At 40.9% G+C, this 19,276-nt stretch overlaps 1 protein-coding gene across 1 annotated transcript in view; it reads right to left on the bottom strand.

Annotated features, from left to right (window-relative positions):
• Positions 1 to 19,276, bottom strand: part of CAMK1D (calcium/calmodulin dependent protein kinase ID) — a 218,645-nt gene that overhangs the window by 42,738 nt on the left and 156,631 nt on the right. The window contains exon 4 of the mRNA XM_042872447.1: positions 3,778 to 3,916. Coding sequence (XP_042728381.1) covers positions 3,778 to 3,916 — 139 coding nt within the window. The remainder of the gene's footprint in view (positions 1 to 3,777; positions 3,917 to 19,276) is intronic.

The following is a 19,276-nucleotide window of genomic DNA, read 5'->3' as shown; positions in this document are numbered from 1 at the left end:
AAGAAAGAAAGGAAGAAAGAAAGGAAGAAAGAAAGGAAGAAAGAAAGGAAGAAAGAAAGGAAGAAAGAAAGGAAGGAAGAAAGGAAGGAAGAAAGGAAGGAAGAAAGGAAGGAAGAAAGGAAGGAAGAAAGGAAGAAAGGAAGAAAGGAAGAAAGGAAGGAAGGAAGGAAGTTCCCTCTAAGGAGTCAACTTTACCACTCAGCTTCATATCATCTGCAAACTTGCTGTGGATGAAAGTGATCCCACTGTCCTTGTCACCTACAAAGATGCTAACATCAGCCCCAGCATCAATCCCTGAGGAATGCCGCTCATCATCACTTGGAAACTGAGCCATTGACTTTAATTTCCTGTGTGCAACCATCCAGCCCATTCCTTATCCAGAGAATGGTCCATGTGTCAAATCCATTTTTCTCCAATTTGGCAACCAGGAAGTCATGCTCAGCAGTGTCAAATACTTTGCACAAGTCCAAGTAGGTGGCGTCAGTTGCTCTTCCTCTATCCACTGACACTGTAATTCTAGCATAAAAGGCCACCAAGTTTGTCAAGTATGACTTGCCATTGGTGAAGCCATATTGGTTAACACCAATTACCTCATCTTTATTTTTCATTTGCCTTAGTAGGGCTTTCAGGAGGATCTACTCCATGATCTTGCCAGGCACAGAAGTGAGACTGACTGGCCTGCTGTTTCCTGGATCTTCTTTTTTCCCCTTCTTGAAAATGGGGCTTTTGTTTTTACTTTTCCAGTCAGTAGGAACTTCACCAAACTGCCATGACCTTTCAAATATGATGGCCAGCGGCTTGGCAATTTCATCTGCCAGTTCTCTCAGAATGGATGGATCTCATTGGACCCTGTGGCTTATGCACCTTCATGTTCTTCAGTTGATCTGAAACCTGATCTTCACATACGGTGGGCAGATCTTCCTTCTCCCAGTTCTTACCTTCACTTTCTGCAGCTTGGGCAGTGTGGCTGTAGCCTTTGCTGGTGAAGACTGAGGCAAAGAAGTCACTGAGCACCTCAGCTTTCTCCATATCCCTTGTGACCAGGTCTGCAGTTTTCTTCCAGAGTGTGTTTATGTCTTCCTTGGCCTTCCTTTTATCACTGATATACACATAGAATATCTTCCTTTTCCCCTACATGTCCCTGGCTAGATTTAATTCTACCTGGGCTTTCGCTCTCCTAACCTGATCCCTGGTTGCTTGGATAACTTCTCTCCTCTCAGGTAACCCATTCCTGCTTCCACTCTCTATAGACTTTCTTTTCTTGCTTAAGTAAGTCTAGGAGTTCCTTGTTGATCCATAGAGGCCTCCTGACATTCTTGCCCACCTTCCTTTTTCTCGAGGTGCACTGCTTAGGGGAGGTGGTCCTTGAATACTGACCAGCTTTCTTGGGCCCCTCTTCCCTCCAGAGCTTTCTCCCATGTCACCCTGCCAAGCAGTTCCCTGAGGAGTTAGGAGTCTTCTCTCTTGAAGTCCAGAGTAGCAAACTTGCTGCACATCCTCTTTGACATCCTAAGTGTCTTGAACTCCACCATTTCTTGGTCACTGCAGCCAAGGCTGCCCTTGAACTTCATGTTACTCACCAGCCCCTCCTCAACGGTGAGAACAAAGTCCAGCATAGCACTTTTTTTGTGGGTTCCTGTACCACTTGGACGAGGAAGTTGTAGCATTAATGTTTTTATCATGATACCTCCTAAGTCCAGTGCTTTAGGTGGCCTTTATAATGCCTTTCTGACTGTCCTGCAGCCCTTTTCCAAACTTATGCCATCCCTTGAGCCCTCAACTCCACATTTTTTCTCTTAATGCCCTTCCTGATGCCTACAGGTAGTTGAAACCTTATCAATTTCAGAATGCTGGCAGCCATTCCAGATTGCAGAACTAAACAGGAAAAACATGTTTCTGATACTGATCAGCTGCTGGTGAGGCAGAGTTGGAATTAAGAGAAAGACAATTGTTTTCTAACAATTTCTACTTACTCATCTCAGATCCCTCATTTATTGATGTTTAGCAAGGCCAATAAATCTACCCATTTAAAACTTAAACCTGCTTAAAACTTATTTAAAGCAATTCCACTTTTTATAAAGTGAGCTGGTTAATTCAAGAAGCATTAACAAGATGGCTCTGTATCAAACAGAGCTGCTCTCTCCTTTCACTCCTTTTGCCAATCCTCGATTTCATTGGATTTCATCTGCTTCCATCTCTTGTTAATTTCTGCTGTGTTATTGATATTAGAAACTTGGAGCACAGATCTGCTTTTCCTGACTACAGCAAGTACTATTTTGGTATCTAAATAACACATAATTGCAATAAATAATTGTTACAGATATTTCTAGGGTTGTATTTTTATAGAGTGGATTCTTTCCCAGAGTTTCATTTAGGGGATCACAATTTGAAACTTGCACTTATCTTGATAGTTTGAAACCAAAAAAAGCCTTATTATATTCCTATTTTAGCCATCATGGTATGTTTGTGCTAACAGATGTGTCACAGCAGGTGTTCCTCACATACGATATTTTAGGAGTCATTTTAACAACAGATAAGCTACTGACAAACTCTTGCAAACAAAAAGACAGAAAAAGAGCTGGTCTTTGCCCCAAAATACTGCTGAAAAAAATATTTGTTTGATTTAAATTAATCGTATCCTTCAATAAACTACTGAAGCAATTTGTAGATCAATCTACTTTCTAATTACTATATGTCACGTTTTATTACGGGAACATTTTATGGGAACAGCCCTCACACAGCAAAAAGATTCACACTGGGAGTAGATAATGCATTAAATTTAAAATTGCATTCAAAATTAAAACTATATACATACATGTTTGTGGCTCCTGACTCCCCTGATGCTCATTCAGTCTTTATATATAATTTGACCTATTTTGCCAAAATCCAATATACGTGAGGACAGCTCAATGCTACAGCATCAACTTAAAGCCACTCCTGTTTCTGGCATCCTTCCAAAAACTAAACCAAAAATGTCGTCACCAATTTTTTAGTTTAATTTTTAGCTTTTTGACTTTTTTTTTCTAGTGTCTTCTACTGATTTATGATTTAAGATGACTAAAGACAGAATGGTTTAGCTGTATATTATAAAATCCAGGCCTTTCTGCTTATCCTAATGGCATTTTAAATTATGAAAACAATTTAGAAATAATGCTTACTTGTTTTCACTGTAATTGTTGTGGTGTGTTGGTTTTGTTGTTTTTTGTTGTTGTTGTTTTGGTGTTTGTTTAAACCAGAAAAGCTGAGGGCTTCTGATATAATAACATGGCGCAGTTGAAAGGATGACTATCTTAAAATCACACTGGCACACAATGTTCCTTAGAAGAATTCTTGCTGTGAAAAAGATCTCCAGAAACACTGGACTAAATAGCAGGATGGGAAATCATTCAACTCTCCCAAACAGTTTATTTCTATGAATAATTTTTAAGTAAGAGTAAATATAGCACAGAAAACCTTCAAGATAATGTGCAACAGTAAACACTTACATCCCAGCTGAGTTTTTTATTTTTTAATGTAATGTTCTAGACTTTAATGAATGACTTCTTTTCCCAAATCATATGTGCAAAACACCTGTTGACTCTAACAGCACTGACTGCAAGAGTTCTTATTAAAATCAATTACAGTTGAAGGATACATAACCCTCAGAGCATCCTTCTCATGGTAAATCCTTACAGAAACATCCATCCCCAGGGGAGGCTGGACTTGTGTGCATTACACTTGCATAATTACACAACCTTCATTAACTGACTGGAAGACTAGGTCAAGTTGTAGTCATACCTTGAGGTCCCTGTGGACAATGCCCATTCGGTGCAGGTAGTAGACAGCATCCAGGACCTGTCGGATCAGAGTGCTGGCATCCTTCTCAGTGTAGAACCCCTTCTCAACAATACGGTCAAAAAGCTCTCCCCCAGACACCCTGGAAAACATAATGGCATGTAGAAGCATGAGGATGTGCTTTGTAACGTGCTTTATATCCCTCTCAAGAGTGGTCATGGACATACAGCAGCCACAGACAGTCCAAACACTAGAGCTCAGGAGGCTCCTCCAGTGTCCCAACAAGGATTTGCTTCCTCAAAATCCAAGGGAGGGTTCCTACCCCAGAGACCAGAGCAGTACATATACCTAGAGTTGCCCCAGATGTAGCATCCAGCACTTGCTCTTGTTGGACTTCCTGTGCTTGGCCATTACCCAGCCCTCTAATTTGTCAAGGTCGCTCTGCAAGACCTATAGAATACATATATGTTCATTTATCAGCAGCCACAAATCCTTTGGTCAAATGAGTCTTACTTGAGCACAGCCTCTGCCTGGCACTGATAGCAGGCAGTTACTGATGAAGCAGCACAGATTACGAGTGCAATTAATCACCAGATGACATAGATGGGAAAAGTATTCTACTACTCAAAGAGGAAAGAAAATAAAACCTTGACATCCCACTATTTAATGTCTTCTATATTATGCTTTTTCTCTGCCGTGCTAGAAATAACACATTCTGAGCCCAATCTTAAATAAAGAATGGACACATTAAAATTCCCTAGAGGAATATTGGGGGAAACAAAAGAGGAAAGAAATGTCTGAGTAATTGAAATAATAAAACTGTCAGCAAAAAAACTGCCCTACTAGGGTAAATAAAATATTTCCATTTTAACAAGCAAAACCTATTAAAAATAAAATGAATGTGATGTGTTTTTTCAGCAAGTTGCACCACTTAGCATATCATAAATAGCACTGTAAAACTTTCTTTAAAAACAAACCCAATAAAAGAAAGTAATAAATGATTACAGTCATTAAATACATATGGACTGGGAGTTTGCCATTATACAAATACTAGGTAATTCAGCCACAGTCACTCCAGGCAATAATCAGCTTGAATAATGCCATGAAGTCACTTCCTAGGGAAGTTTGGAACCTGAATGGAGGAGAAAGTTACCACTAAAAAAGAGCAAGTTCAACTTCTAAATTGAAAAACACTCTGGAAAGAAAAAAGAAAAAAAATTAACAACAGATAATCCCCCTATTAAGTACTAGGCAAACAAACCAAATAGTCTGCTAAGATAACTGACATTAAACTGAAGTTCTGCTGTAAAGGTGAAGTTCCCACAGCTGAAGTTCCCCCAGAAGACCCATGGCATTTTCAGTGGGGCTAGATGCCCATTGCTTGCAGAGAAGGGCCAATGTAGCCACACCAGGCTGACAGTGGAGCTAGGAAGGCCCTGGCGTTATACCAAATTGGAGAGCCCACGAGTCTGAGCAGAGCAGGGAAAGAAGCAATGCAAGTGGAGGATACCTCAAATGCCATCACACGACAGGCTGCTCTGAGAGCACACCCTGAACCCCACATGGGAAACCTTGAATTAGAAACCTATCTTAGCTAGTTTCATAGAGTCACTGAGGTTGGAAAAGACCACTGAGATCATCTAGCCCAAACATCAACACACCCCCACTATGCCCACTAAATCATGTCCTTCAGTGCCATATTTACCCTCTTCCTAAACACCTGCAGGGAAGCTGACTCCACCACCTCCCAGGGTTTCTCACAGAAGGAGCTGTACGTGTATATGGATACGTACATACCTATACAGATGCACAGGATGTTGCTACAAGCCCCTCTTAGCCCTGCACCCTTTGCATGCCCCATAGCAACATGACGGGTCTTGCCACAGGAGAACAATCACAATCTCTACCTCACCATTCAGAGAAGGCAAATAGTGTTACTCAATCTGGCTCCTATTAGCTGACTGTCTTTTTATATTTCCCCCTCAGCTCTTTCGTTTCCCATGGATTGACTGCACTGAAAATTGGGCCCACACAGTAATTAATATGACTGAACACAGCACATATCCCAGTGAAAAATGCCATGCCTGCTGTCTTGCAGTTTCATGGAGTTGCTCTGGTTGTATTTGAAAGAGCTGCTTTAGTAGGTACTGATTTACTTCAGGTGCATTCCTGCTCTAAGACTCTCTTCCCACATTCAGAGAGTATGCTTCTGTACATATTTTTCCATTAAAATGACCAAATCCCCCACCATTCCAGCCCCCTCTCCCTTCCCCTCATGCCTCATTCTTTAATCAAAAGCTTTTCTTAGTAAAATTTAGCTCAGTGGATCTACTGTACTCAGGCTCAATCTGTTTATAATTTTCTTCAAACACGCGGAAAATATTTTCAACCTCTTAAGCGATGCACTGCAAACCAGAATGTAACCCAACCTATGATACTATGATGACTTGATGAACCACTGGTAAGCCCGCTTATCCAGAGCGTTAACAGCACCCCAGGTACACACAGTGAGTTGAGGGACTCATGCTCCCATTTACTTGTGTACTGACTCTGTGCTATGGTGTGTTGGATTTGCATCATGTTTGCACTCACCTACAAAGTCTCCCTTGATGTGGACAAGTATCACGGTTGGAGCTCACCTCCCAGGGATCTCTGCACCCAGAGCCATGGGTGCTATTTTCCATATGGAGCTTTTGTGCATAGGGCTATCCTTCAAAATCAAGTTAACTCAGTCATGCCACTGGGAATGCTGCTCCCTGCATGATGCCCAAGGACTGCCATGTCAACAGGAAGCCAGCAAGAGCCAGCTGTGGGGGAGCACCTGGGCTCTTAGCTCATGGTGCAATTGTGTCCTGTTAGTCTAAAGCTGGTCTTGATCCCAACCCCTCTGTCTCATCAAAGCTATTCAGAGTTTCCAGGTGGTTCCCTACCAAAGTACATGAAGTTCACCTGGCACTTCACAACAGCTCAAGCTGTGATCTAGCCTCTGGTGGACAAGTCATCAAAGCACCACCAGGCTGAGCTAGAAGAAAGGCAAAGATTCCTAGGGACTCGTCAGCATAGTTTATAAACGCAGATCAGGGATGTGAATGTAAGAAGGATGATCTCTGAATTTAGGAGCAAAAGGGATCTGAGGTCAATATGAAAAATAAGTAAAATATGAGCATTACCCAACAACAGTGAATAGCTTACTGGTCAGAAGTTAAACATTTACAGCTTCCTACAACATAAGTCAGGAAAAACACATACTTCAGCCCCTGGGCATAAAGCTGGGAGTGTGAGGTGAGATAAGAAAGACCGAAGGGAATGTTTCTAGGAAGTTCTGCCTTTGAGCATTAGTTTTGTCTAATGAAGGAATTCTTATTAACACAAATATTTCCATTTTTAAAAATTATTTTGCTTTTAATGGAGGGGTTTTCTGTTTGGCTTTAAACTTCCTCTGCATTGTGAAAATGCATGAGAACCAGAAAGCAAACTTTTCTATTTCACCATTCGAAAGGAAGGAGAAATTGGCTGCTCCCATCTCATTGTTCAAACGATGTAAAGCATAAAAAGAAAATGGGTAAACAGATTAATAGATTTTAGACCCAGGAAGGAACATTATGGTTATTCAACTTGACCTCTTGCAAATGTAAGTATGTAATTAAAATTCTCCTTGAGGCCATATCCTGTGGTGCTAATCAGTCAAGGGCATATATTACTAAAGAAATACTCTGTCCTGCAGAAACTTGCATTATTCAGTATATATCTCAGAAAACTGCACCAGCTTTCACATTTGCAGCACATCATAAAATGTTCAGCTTGACTGATGCATGGACTTTTCCTAAGTGTAGCTTTGAATCATTCCTCTTAAAATCTGATACTAACAAATATATGCTCCAAGGCTACCAAAGAAAGGATGTAGGATTAGTTTTAGCTTATTTTTCACATAGAATATTCTTGTGTGCACATGGTAGAAAAGGATGGATGAGTGCTGGCATGCTCTCCTTTGACAGCACTATTCAAAACAACATTGCTGTGGAGTTTATTCTGGAGGGCAGACGGCTTCAGCTCTTCATCACTTCTACAGTGGTGGCTATACCAGAGGTAGTGCCTGTACCAACACTTGCCCATATATTTTCCCTGCACTGTTCAGGATATGACCCAGCACATCATTGCATCCAATAGCGCCTACCAGCAATCACCTGTGAACACTGGTGGGGGCAGTGGCACAGGGTTCTCCCTACCCTTAGATTCTTTTGCAGAAAACTTTGGGTAGAAGTGATTTGTGAGCTTTCAGAATCAAACTGTTAAAAATCTTTTTTTTTTTGTGTGTGTGTGTGTGTGTGTGCATTAGAAGTGCTACATGACACTTGCTGAGCAGCTGTAGTAAGGTTGTACTTTGGAGAACAGACTTCTGTTTCCATTGGGGCAAGTCCGTAAGTCCCTGGAAAGCTCAGCTCAGATTTGCTTAGGGATGCAGTGTTGTTTGGCAGTTAAAATCTTTGGAGACAAGATTTTCCTTCATAGAATCCCTACTTTGGAGCTCTTTTAAGCTCCATGATTTTTTGATGTCACTGCTATCTTGTGTTATTCAAAATTTTATTCTACAGTCAAGTACTCAACGCTGAATTCAAAATTTCCCCAGCTCCATCAGTGGTGATGGGTGGGACAGCACTAAGAGTAGGCAAATGACAAAGGACCCCAAGTTTTTGAACTCTTGTGATTAAATCTTACTGAACAACAATTTACGGCAGGCCTCTAAGTGTCAGCAGCTGCTACTGATGTTTATGAAGCACATTCCTGTGGCAAAGCAACCTGAATTGATAAACTCCTGCATTATTTAATCCTAAGGAATACTGTAGCAAACTTTCACATCTCTACCACTCCTCTGAGGTCTGCAACCTCTATGAAGGGCAGTAGATGAGGGCAGTGTTAGCAGTTTGGTTACACTGGAGTGTGATCCTTGCCATTTAAGAAAAGGTCTATGGATATGTCCATAGATTGTTGAGGCCACTTTTCTTCATCATTTTGCATTTAATAAAAAGGCAAAAATGAAGCTTGGTATTGGTGATTTCCATCTGTGCCCTATGTATCAGTCAGTGCTTAGATGTCATACATCAGGGGCTGGAACCAGGTGATTTTTGAGGTCTGTTCCAACCCAAGCCATTCTATGACTGTACAATTCTATGAATCCTTATAAACAATGGATGCACCATGAGATTCACTGTAAAAAAAGGCTTTTAAAGAAATTTTGTTAGAATGTGCACAGTATGCATTAAATCAGTCAAAAATTGAAGATGTAATTACTCCTTGCTTCATGTATTTCCTTATGTAGGATGTCAGTAAATCAGCCCCAGTACAATCGCCCTGCTGGTTGTATGCATATATTTACACGTATGTGATTTTTGTTGCCTCAGTCTTTCTCGCTTTGCTTCTGGAAAACAGAAGAGTAGAGCTCTGTAGAAAAACCACACAAAATATGTTTTCCAGTGTCTGGAACAATGTATTTCCTAACTGCAGTCATGTTCCTCAAGTTCTCCATAAAATAAATGGATGGTAAAAATCTGGAGGATATTCCTCACCTGACAGCAATTTAAAAGTAGGTCAGGTTTCAGCACTAATAGGTTGGGTTTGTTTTCCTTCTGACTTGTTTTCCAGTGGAAACCAACCTCAATGTCCTGCCAGCATTAACTACAAGGAACAGACCTAAAAATAATGAGAACCAAGCTAACTGAAAATGGATTCCATAAATTATGCAGCGTACAGTAAACAATTACGAAATATAAGATGAATGCATTAGGAAGAATTGCTCTAAATACCACAAAAGACCACAGAAAATATACAAAAGCTACTGTCAGTCAGTGCTTAAGCAGTCCAGCTTTTCTCTGAATAACACACAGAAATTTTCTTTCTCACAAGTAAATTTGCAGGCACACATCATTTGTGGAAAGAGATGATGTTAAAATAACACTGACTGATACTTGTCTCAATGCAGAAGTTGCTCTGAAGCCCCTTCTACCACCATTATCTCATGTAAATTCAATTTTTACCTAGTTTTTCTATTGGATACATAGGCTATGAGTTGTTCCACTGTTCTAGATGAGCACAACAGGGGAAAATCTACCTTGAAAAAAAGAAGTGCAGTCAGATGATCACGATGTATTGTTGCAAAAATTAACTTTACAAGCAGTGAATAGAAACAATACACAGGAAGCTATATATTAAGCCAAAACAACCAGCATAATACAAAATTATACAGGTATTATTTTATCAAACTGTTAAAACTGCATTTATATACATTAAAATTTATTAATTTGCTCTTCAGCTTTTGAGAAAGTGTGAAGAAACTCACACAGTGAATCGATAAAGAAAACTACACAATTCTGGTTGGTTATAAGGAATTGTTAAGAAATCTGCCAGTAACTGAAGGTAATACAAGGAGAACCCCTTCCACTGTACATACACAACTTTGGGATATACAATAATAAAAATCAGGAAAGCAGTTCCTTGAAATGCTCTGTGACCACAAGAAAGCAAGTCTGGAAGAAAACTAAGTGTAAAGAAGAAAATAATTTCTTCCTGCAATACCCACATGTTCAGTATTCTGACCAATTTCATCTCACTCAGTGTTGCAAATAAACACCTGTAAGTAAGCTTTGACCCTTGGCTCCTTCAGCCAATGCAAAGGAGAAATTTCTAAGGTGTGATGCTGCTGGGTTCACACTCTAGGATGTGACAAACAGAAATGTCTGTCTCTGTGTCCATTTGCACAAACCTCACCTTGATGATCTTTAGGGAAAAAAAGTCCTAAAGATGCTTTGGTCGTCTCATCAAGGAAAAGCACAGTCAAACTAGGAAAGTAGAGGGAAGAAATAACATGGGGCCAGCCTACATCAGCCATGAGAAGATAGGACAAATTCACAAAGAGTTGACAGAGGAAACAGGATTGAGCTCTACCAAACAATTAAAGGAATGGAAGATGAAAAAGAGAAATACAAGGAATTATTTCACAGCACATACGAGAAATGGCAGACCTGGTGGAACTAGCAGGTGGCAGACTTAAGGCAGAAACCTTTGTCATCGGAGGAGTAATCCTGGAGCAGATAAATCTTTGGTATGACCCAATAAAACATCGTTCATGTTCTCATGTTTGTGCTCATCAAATTGATTACTGAATTATTCAGTCAACTTGGGCCTGAATGTGCATACCTACATTAAGGGAGTCTTTTGATTCACTCATTTAAAATCAAATATGACAGATTCATAGATTATAGGCCATTATGATAATCCAATCTGAACTCAGACAAAACAAAGAGTACAATTTTTGCCTTGTATCCATAGCTCCTGGCTGGACAGCTGGACAAAAGACTATCATTTCTCAGAGTATCCACGCTTGACTTGGAAGATACCATTAATCCCTTGTCTGCTTTATTCAGCAGTTAATTACACACACTGACTAATTACATTAAGTTTCTTTCCAGTAATAATTTCTGATGTGCTGTCATTGGATCTCTTTCAAGATGGACTGCAGGCTCTTTACACATATTAAAGCAACATTACTCTTTTTAGGTATTCCTATTCCTCTGTGATATTTCTGTCCCAAAATGATATTCACCAGCTGCTTTCATAGCCTCTGCGACGTGCTGCTGAGAAGCAGAGTGTATATACAGTGATGCTCAGTGCTGGTCCACAATTTGGAAATTTACAATACCATGTTGAATATCTTCACTTACATCTGCATCAATAATGCTTTGGCCATTCCTGGACAGGATACAGAGCAGTATTAACTATCTGTATTTCAGAACTGCACTGAGTATAACCTAAATAAAATATATATGTCTGCAATTACAACTCTCTTCTGAACATCATTTGTTCAGTCCTACACCTTACTGTACCTCATGATGTTTATCTCACCACTGTACAATCTAAATATCCCCATTTTCTAGAACAGATAATGGATTTTTCCAGTTTTGAGTGAGGTTCCAAACTGAATCCATAAGCTCCATATTTATTCACAGTTTGACAGCTGCCTCCTCCCACTAAAACTGTATTTCCAAGCTGTGCCCTTTGCACAGATACGGCACAGGAAGGACCAGGAGGACCTGATGATTTATTGTGGTTTGATTGGTGGGTGGGCAGCTCAGATATTCTTTCAGAGTCTCAAAAATCGATTTATGATGCAGATGCACAAAAGAGATGTTTTCTCAAAAACCAACCAACCAAAGAGCAGAAAAGCAACTGGTCCTAATTCCTTGATATACTTAAAGAAAACCCACACCACTCTGTCAAAAAAAAAACCCTCAAGTTGGTCATGTGTGCCACCAAGGAGATATTTCTGCTCTTCAGTTACCCTGGAATGAGCTCTTTAAGGAGACTCTGACCATGGTGTCTCCCACAGGACATGGGAGAAAAGTGCCATCAATGGCTAACAAAGCCTTAGGCAAAACTGGCCAACAAGTAGAAAGCATGGCCTTCAAAATTCTGGGAAACCAAGGGAAAACAGCTGGGCGTGGAGAAGGAAGGACAGTTATTGGAACAGGCTGCACAGAGAGGTGGAGTCACCATCTCTGGAGGTTTTCCAGATAAGAAATGAGATGAGGCACTGAGTGGTCTAGAGCAATCACAGGCATGTGTTGATGGTTGGACTAGATGATCCTAGTGATATTTCCAATCTTAATGATTCTATGAACTTGTCAACATCCTGTGCCTCCTCAGTCCATTCTGTCTGCTCAGCACTGCTGACCCAAACCAGATGCCATAGTCACAAATTTATTGTTTTTATCCTGTGCAATCGCTGAATTTACTATCTTCTGAAAGTCTACTCCTGTCGGAAAAGCATTTGTTGGAAAATAAAGTAGGAGCCCACTACACAAAAGAGAAAGTTTCCAGAGTGTTCTACATAAAACAAATGTGCCCTGAGCTTATTTTAATAATTTTTCGATTATGGCCTTACTGGTGACTGATTTAGTCCAGGCCATAAACATGCTTCTAATGGAAATCATCAATTTATCATGGAGATGAATTCCAAGAATCTAATCATACAAATGAAAACAGACACATGTTCGTGCTAACAATGAAGACTCCAGCAACAGAGAGAGGATTTTATATATCTGTCATTTCTAAAGGTAGCTATTTGCTTCCGCCTCTTAACAACTTGGGCTGGCCTGCTGCCAGGCCTTCTGGTTTTTACTGGGATGGTCCCATGGCCTTGGGAGAGATTGTAAATATCTGCTTCTACATTACTGCTCCAAGGTTGCTCTCCATTCTAACACTTTGCAGTTGTCTTGACACAGAAAACAAGTCTCCGGCTAATCTTCATTAATCAACATGAGTAGTCCAACAGTAATTCTATTTTTAAGTCAGGAAAGCACATCAATGCCAATAAGAAAATCCTTACACTTCATGCTCGGTGTTTTAGTAGTTTGTATTTATCATCACTTTGTTTAATTTCCCTAATACATTTCAATAGGTAAATTTGTGGCAAGATGTAAAATCTGATGGTTGAAAGAAACTAAGCTGTAACTGATCAAAAAATAAGCTTTGATCGGAACAACGCAAAAAAAAAAAAAAGCTGCACCAGCTTCTCTCAGATGTGGGAGCTGCACGAACCACATCAGCACCCAAAGCCCAGTACAGAACAGTTCAAAGCCCATTCTCTGACATACAGCAAGTACCTGGGCCATCTCCTCAAGATCCAGCCACAGACCAGGTGTAAGCCAATACGTGCAGTTTGGGATCTTTTCCTATCTGTAGGAACACAAACAATTGTACCAATGGGGACTGAGCTGCTTCAATAGGACAAGAGATAATGGCCTTAAGTTGCACTGGGAGAGTTTTGGGTTGAACATAAGGAAAAATTTCCTCTCAGAAACAGCGGTCACATTTAGAACAGGCTGCCTAATGAAGTGGTGGTCACCATTCCTTGAGGTATTCAAGGACAGATGGTTTATCATAAACATGGTTTAAGGTGAGCATAGAGATGGGTTGATGGTTGGACAGGATGATCTTAGCGGTGTTTTCCAACCGGAATGTTTCTATGATTCTATGATTCTATGCACTTGAAGTGCCACCACAACAGCTCAGGGCATTTCATAGGAAAGCCATTAGCATTTACTTGCCACCTACTTCATTTGGCCAGTGTAAGATCTGATAATGTACTGCACATTCCTGCTGGAATGCCAACATGACCATATTATTTCACGTATTCAGCTGTGATTTAAAAAAATAGGGTTAATCTTCCTTTTCTGTTCTGTAGTCACACTCCTAAGTGTCAATCCAGGTTCCTTAGCATCTTTTGCATATATTATAAAACACAATTTTGCTAAAATTAAATAAAAAATTTCCTCCTCTGTCCCAAGCCAAAACTAAACCAATGATTAGATCAAGTCCAATGTGAAAATTAAAATCAGAAGTTCCTCCACTGTCCCAAGCCGAAACTAAACTAATCAGTAGATCAAATCAAATCCAAACAATAATCCAGCAAATATAGCTCTCACTGTGCTCCAGGGCTGTGTGATATATATACAGACTGAGAATGCCAAGAAGCTAAGAGAACAGCTGGATATTTATGGTTTCTTTTTGTTTTTTTGGTTGTTTTTTTTTTTTTTTAATTATTATTATTATTTTTTTTTTTGCTAATATGGTAGTCAGAGCACATTGCAAAGCTTAATAAACAAAATGAAGCAAAGACTGCAACTGCAGGTCTCATAAGTCCTGGACAGCAATTGTGAGTGTTCATTATTCAGCAATAGACGTGTTATGGACAAACACTGAGTAAAGCAGGCCCAGAGGTGCCACTGGGGTTGCACTGATTACAACAATGGAGTATTTCACTCAAATGGAGTTAATGTGGGGCATGACAAAGAAGTAATCTGCAGCCGGTGTGACCAGCAATGAGGGAGGTTACGAAGGACAAGGCATGGTAGTAATAAAATTCACAGTTAGTTAATTCACAATTAGTAAAATTACTCAATATGGCACAAAGTGTATCTATAAGAAGCTGATCTGTAGTAGCTACTCCATTTACTGTCTTGTACAGACAAGACTAGGAATCATGGGACTAAAAACCCACTGCACTTAGCCAGTGCTAATGAATGATGCTGTTTTAGCTTTTAAAGAGTCTTTGCTTTATATATGCATATAATGCAAAGGAAAGCTTTTTCCACAGTTGCCTCCCTGCACCTAGGAGCCTGCGTGATGATGTATGTGTATGAGGGCAAATGTATCTGTGTAACTTGTTATCTGTAATTCTGAGGCTGAGGAAATGGTAACAAAAATCAGGATATTCAGCCCAGGCAGTGCAAGGGAGGTTCTGTGTCCCCATGAGCTGGTGCAGTCAAATCAATAAACTGCTGTTATCCTGGCCTGAAGGAAAAGACTAAAGAAAAGTGCTGAAAGATCCAATATCCACCATCAAATGATCTGACCAGTCAGCTGATCTTCCAGTTGCCTGTTAAGAAAGCACCATAGAATAACAGGATGGCTAATGCTAGAAAGGACATTTGAGTCCATCTGGTCCAGCCTCTTGACAGTTTTTCTCCTCAACTTCTGTGGGCAGGGAGGTGCAAGATGTACAGGACCACCATGCTACCACATGAACCCAAAAGCATGGCAAGGCAAGAATCATAGAATTATAGAATGGCTTGGGTTGGAAGAGACCTCAAAAATCAACTTGTTCCAATCCACTGCTGTGAGCAGGGTTGCCAACCACTAAACCAGGCACTAGATCAGAGCTCCATGCCTTATTAGCTTCGCTGTGCCACTGATTTCTTGTGTGACCTTGGGTAAATCACAGAAGGATGAGTCTGAAAAGGGATTTAGGCACCTCAAGGGGAATGTAGCATCTCATATGTGGTTCAGATAACCCAGGTACTTCTGCTTCCAGCAGGTCAAGACCTGCCGTGCAGCTAACCACTAGAATTGAAGCTCTTGGGATGGGGGGCACAAGCTCCATTCCCTGGTCCAGCTGGAAGGGAAGAAAGGGGCTTCAAGCCAATGTTTCCAGCTTCTGGAAAGCACTCCAAACCACAGGGTGTTTTCCATACCTCCATTTGAAAATGTTCCACTTCTCAGAAACTAACTCAAGACTCCCCCAGTGCCATAACACTTACTCAGCATTGCCACTGCATTATTGATGCTAAAGTCACGGAGCGGTAACAAAGCCCATTAAAATGAATGTCAGTTGTTCCCTTCATCTTATCATGGAGCCAAATTCATTCTGTTTAGAAATATGTTTGTCCTGTTATGCTTTCAGTAGATGGTAATCTTATCCCATGTCTTACACTAACTCAGAAATCCCCAAGCCAAGGTTGGTCTTGCAAAGACAGTGCATCCACCCCTCCAGCAGGAAACCAGGTGTACTTACGCGGTGGAAGAAGCTATTCATTTTTATTCATTTGCTATAGACAAGCATGGAAAATAGATTTCATGCTGATGATTTATAAAGTGCTTTTAGAAAATCTTTAAATACTAAGTTATAACTAGGTATGAACATTCAGAGCCACTGCTGCAAATGCTCTCCTGCTCTCACAGTGTTATTTATGCTGCTCCCTGCTATGGCTGCACAGCCCCATGCCAGGGCTGACCCATCTCAGAGTCACAGATGTCTGTTTTCTATTTGCTTGTGGTATTCCCTGTGCAACATTAAAATGTCATCAATTCAGTCTAACAGGGCAGGGAAAGGCCTTAGTCAACCATTTAACAGCTAAGTAAAACATGTGGCAAATGGATATCGGTCCAGGGACTGCATTAAAAGTTTAAGGGTTCAATTACGAGGAATCTTTCTGGTGTGTTCTCTGGAGGTTAGGAAAACAGAATTGCCAAATGTTTCCCCCTGGCCTCGTGGCTGTTATACACCAGTCTCAACCCCTTGTTAAAGTGCTTTTTGTTAAACTGCCATGCCAGTATGTAAAAGCACCTCTGTACAACACCCAATTAAAATAAACCACTTCTTGGGAAAACGGAGTCGACGTTTTTATGATTTAGGTCCTTTTTTTACAGTAGTTACCGTTGTGCTGCTCTCATGATCGGGGTCAGCACCTGAATGCTGAAGGTGCCCAACACCCAAGGACACATCTGATGTCTCAGTGCTCCCAACACAGAATCATCAGGCACAAAACCACCTGAACTTGACTTGTATAACTGACTAAGGCCCTTAGGGAGATACAAAGTGACATGCCAGTATTATGAACAGCATTACTGGGATTACTTCCCATGGTTCGGTTCCTCTAGGTTAGCCAGAAGAAATAGCATGTAAATCAAGTAGCACATCCTATGCACACTGATGTCTCTGGATTCAGGCTGGTGAGGGGGCTGGAGTCTTAGGTGGAGTGGCAGCATGGTCCATGTGCCTTAGGTGGAGGGAATTGGGATTGTTCAGTACAGAGAAGAGGAGGCTCAGGGAGACCTTACTGCTCTGTACAACTGCCTGAAGGAGGTCGTGGTGAGAGGGTTGGCCTCTTCTCCCAGGTTACAGTGATAGTACGAGAGGCAGTGGCCTTAAGTTGTGCCAGGGGAAGTTCAGGTTGGATATTTGGAATATTTTCTTCTCAGAAAGAGTGGTGAGGCATTGGCACAAGCTGCCCAGGGAGGTGGTGGAGTCACCATCCCTGGAGGTGTTCAAGAAAAGGGCAGTTGTGGCCCTGAGGGTCGTGGTCAGTGGGCATGGTGGGGATGGATTGATAGCTGGAATAAATGATCCTATCGATCTTTTCCAACCTTAATGATTCTATGATTCTATCTGTAGTACAGTGGATGGATAGCACTGCAGTAGAATAATTAACATATGCTAAAACATCTCTGCTTGCAAGAGCAGTGCTCCCATCTCCCTAGGGTCACATACAGGAGATTCCAGGAACTGAGTCACCTGCTCTGCGACAATCCAATGTGTCTTTTAATGGCATGCATGTCCCATTCAGATGTTGTAGACACCTGACCAAGAGATATTAAAGGAGTAATGGCGTTGCAGCTTCAATTGATCATCCCTGTGGTGCAGGACTCTCCAGGACATAATATACAGCACCTCTCTTGGCCACCCTGACACCAGAAAGCCAAGCAGCACAAGGCAGATGGTCAGGCTACAATGCAGTATACAGGCAATGTGCAAAAGAACAAGTGGCTGCAGAGCTGCCCTGCTGGATGGTTTAGATCACAAGACTGGGCTCACTCTAGAGGCAGACAGCAGTAAAACACTCACCAATTTTTGCTGCTGTTGTTATTTATAGGCACAAAAATGTAGATAATTTAGAAACTTGGAGGAAGCTGCCAAGCTACATATGGCAGCTGAACCCACTGCTGACAGTCAGATGTGGTTCAGGCTGTCCCCTCCTGTGGCAGCCCTGTAGGGCAGCAGCTCTGGAGCAGGAGGACACAGTTCTCCCAGCACATGGACCATGCTGTCACATGAGCCACCAACGCATGGTGAGTTGGCAGATTTTCATATGCATGTTGAAAATAGCAGGGAGATTGGTGAGGTCTGAATGCAGAAAACAGGCATTGGCTCCCCTAACTTCAAATGGGCTTTGAATTTGGCCCTATGGTCCTCAGGCAGTAGACAGGACATGGGAGAAAGTTGTCCCACAGTGCTCTGCAGGTCCAAGGGGAACCTGTAAAACACACAGCAAGTGGTTCAGACCCAAACAGCCACTCCTCTCAGGATTGGCACAGCACCAAAACTGAGATTCACAAAGAATTTTTTTTTTTTTTTTTTTTTTTGTGCTTGTTTTCTTTCATCGGGTACAAAGAAATGTAAGCATTAAAAATATTTTTAAGCAAAAGCCATGCTGAGAACAGATCATGGGACACACTGCAAAATTGACTGATGATTCAGCAATTAATGCTTTATATTAAACAAACAAAACACACCAGTGTACAAATTATTCTCACAACAATGCAAAATTACTTCACGTTTTTGCTTTGAGGTGTTGTTTAAAATTTAGCACTGTTATCAAGGAAAATCGATTTATTGCACCCAAGTGGAGATTTAAGACATCAGGGAGCCACCTGGTGGTTTGATTGCCTTCTAATTAAAATTCACATCTTGGGCTCTTGACTTCCTCTGATTCTGAGCTAAGCTGGCCATCCCACAGCATAAATACAGAGAAACTGAGCATCCTAAGATGTGTGAAAATAAAATCTAAACAGTGTGCAAAATTTCAGATAAGATTTTCCCACTCTGTAAATGTGAGCTCTCCCAAAGAACAAACAACAAACCAACCAACCAAACAAACAAACAAAAAAAAACCATGATGTGTTTACTCTCTGACTTTTTCTGAAATGATGAATCTTTTAAAAGATTTCGCAAAAAATCCCTCTATGATAGAAAAAGAAAAGCAGTGCGTTAAGTAAATTTATACTGTATTTCTGTGTAATCAGTAGGTTTTGTTTTGAAGGAAACTTCAACATCTTTCCTCAGGACTTTATGCAATTTAGAAAGAGAAAAATATCTGGGAAAGGGCTAGGGCTAGGGCTAGGGTGGAAGGAAGGAAGGAAGGAAGGAAGGAAGGAAGGAAGGAAGGAAGGA

Source organism: Lagopus leucura, unplaced genomic scaffold (genome assembly GCF_019238085.1).
Source record: "Lagopus leucura isolate 7727_CA_CO unplaced genomic scaffold, USGS_WTPT01 Super-Scaffold_100008, whole genome shotgun sequence".
In the NCBI taxonomy this organism is placed as follows: Eukaryota; Metazoa; Chordata; class Aves; order Galliformes; family Phasianidae; genus Lagopus; species Lagopus leucura.
This window is presented reverse-complemented; position numbering and strand designations above follow the sequence as displayed.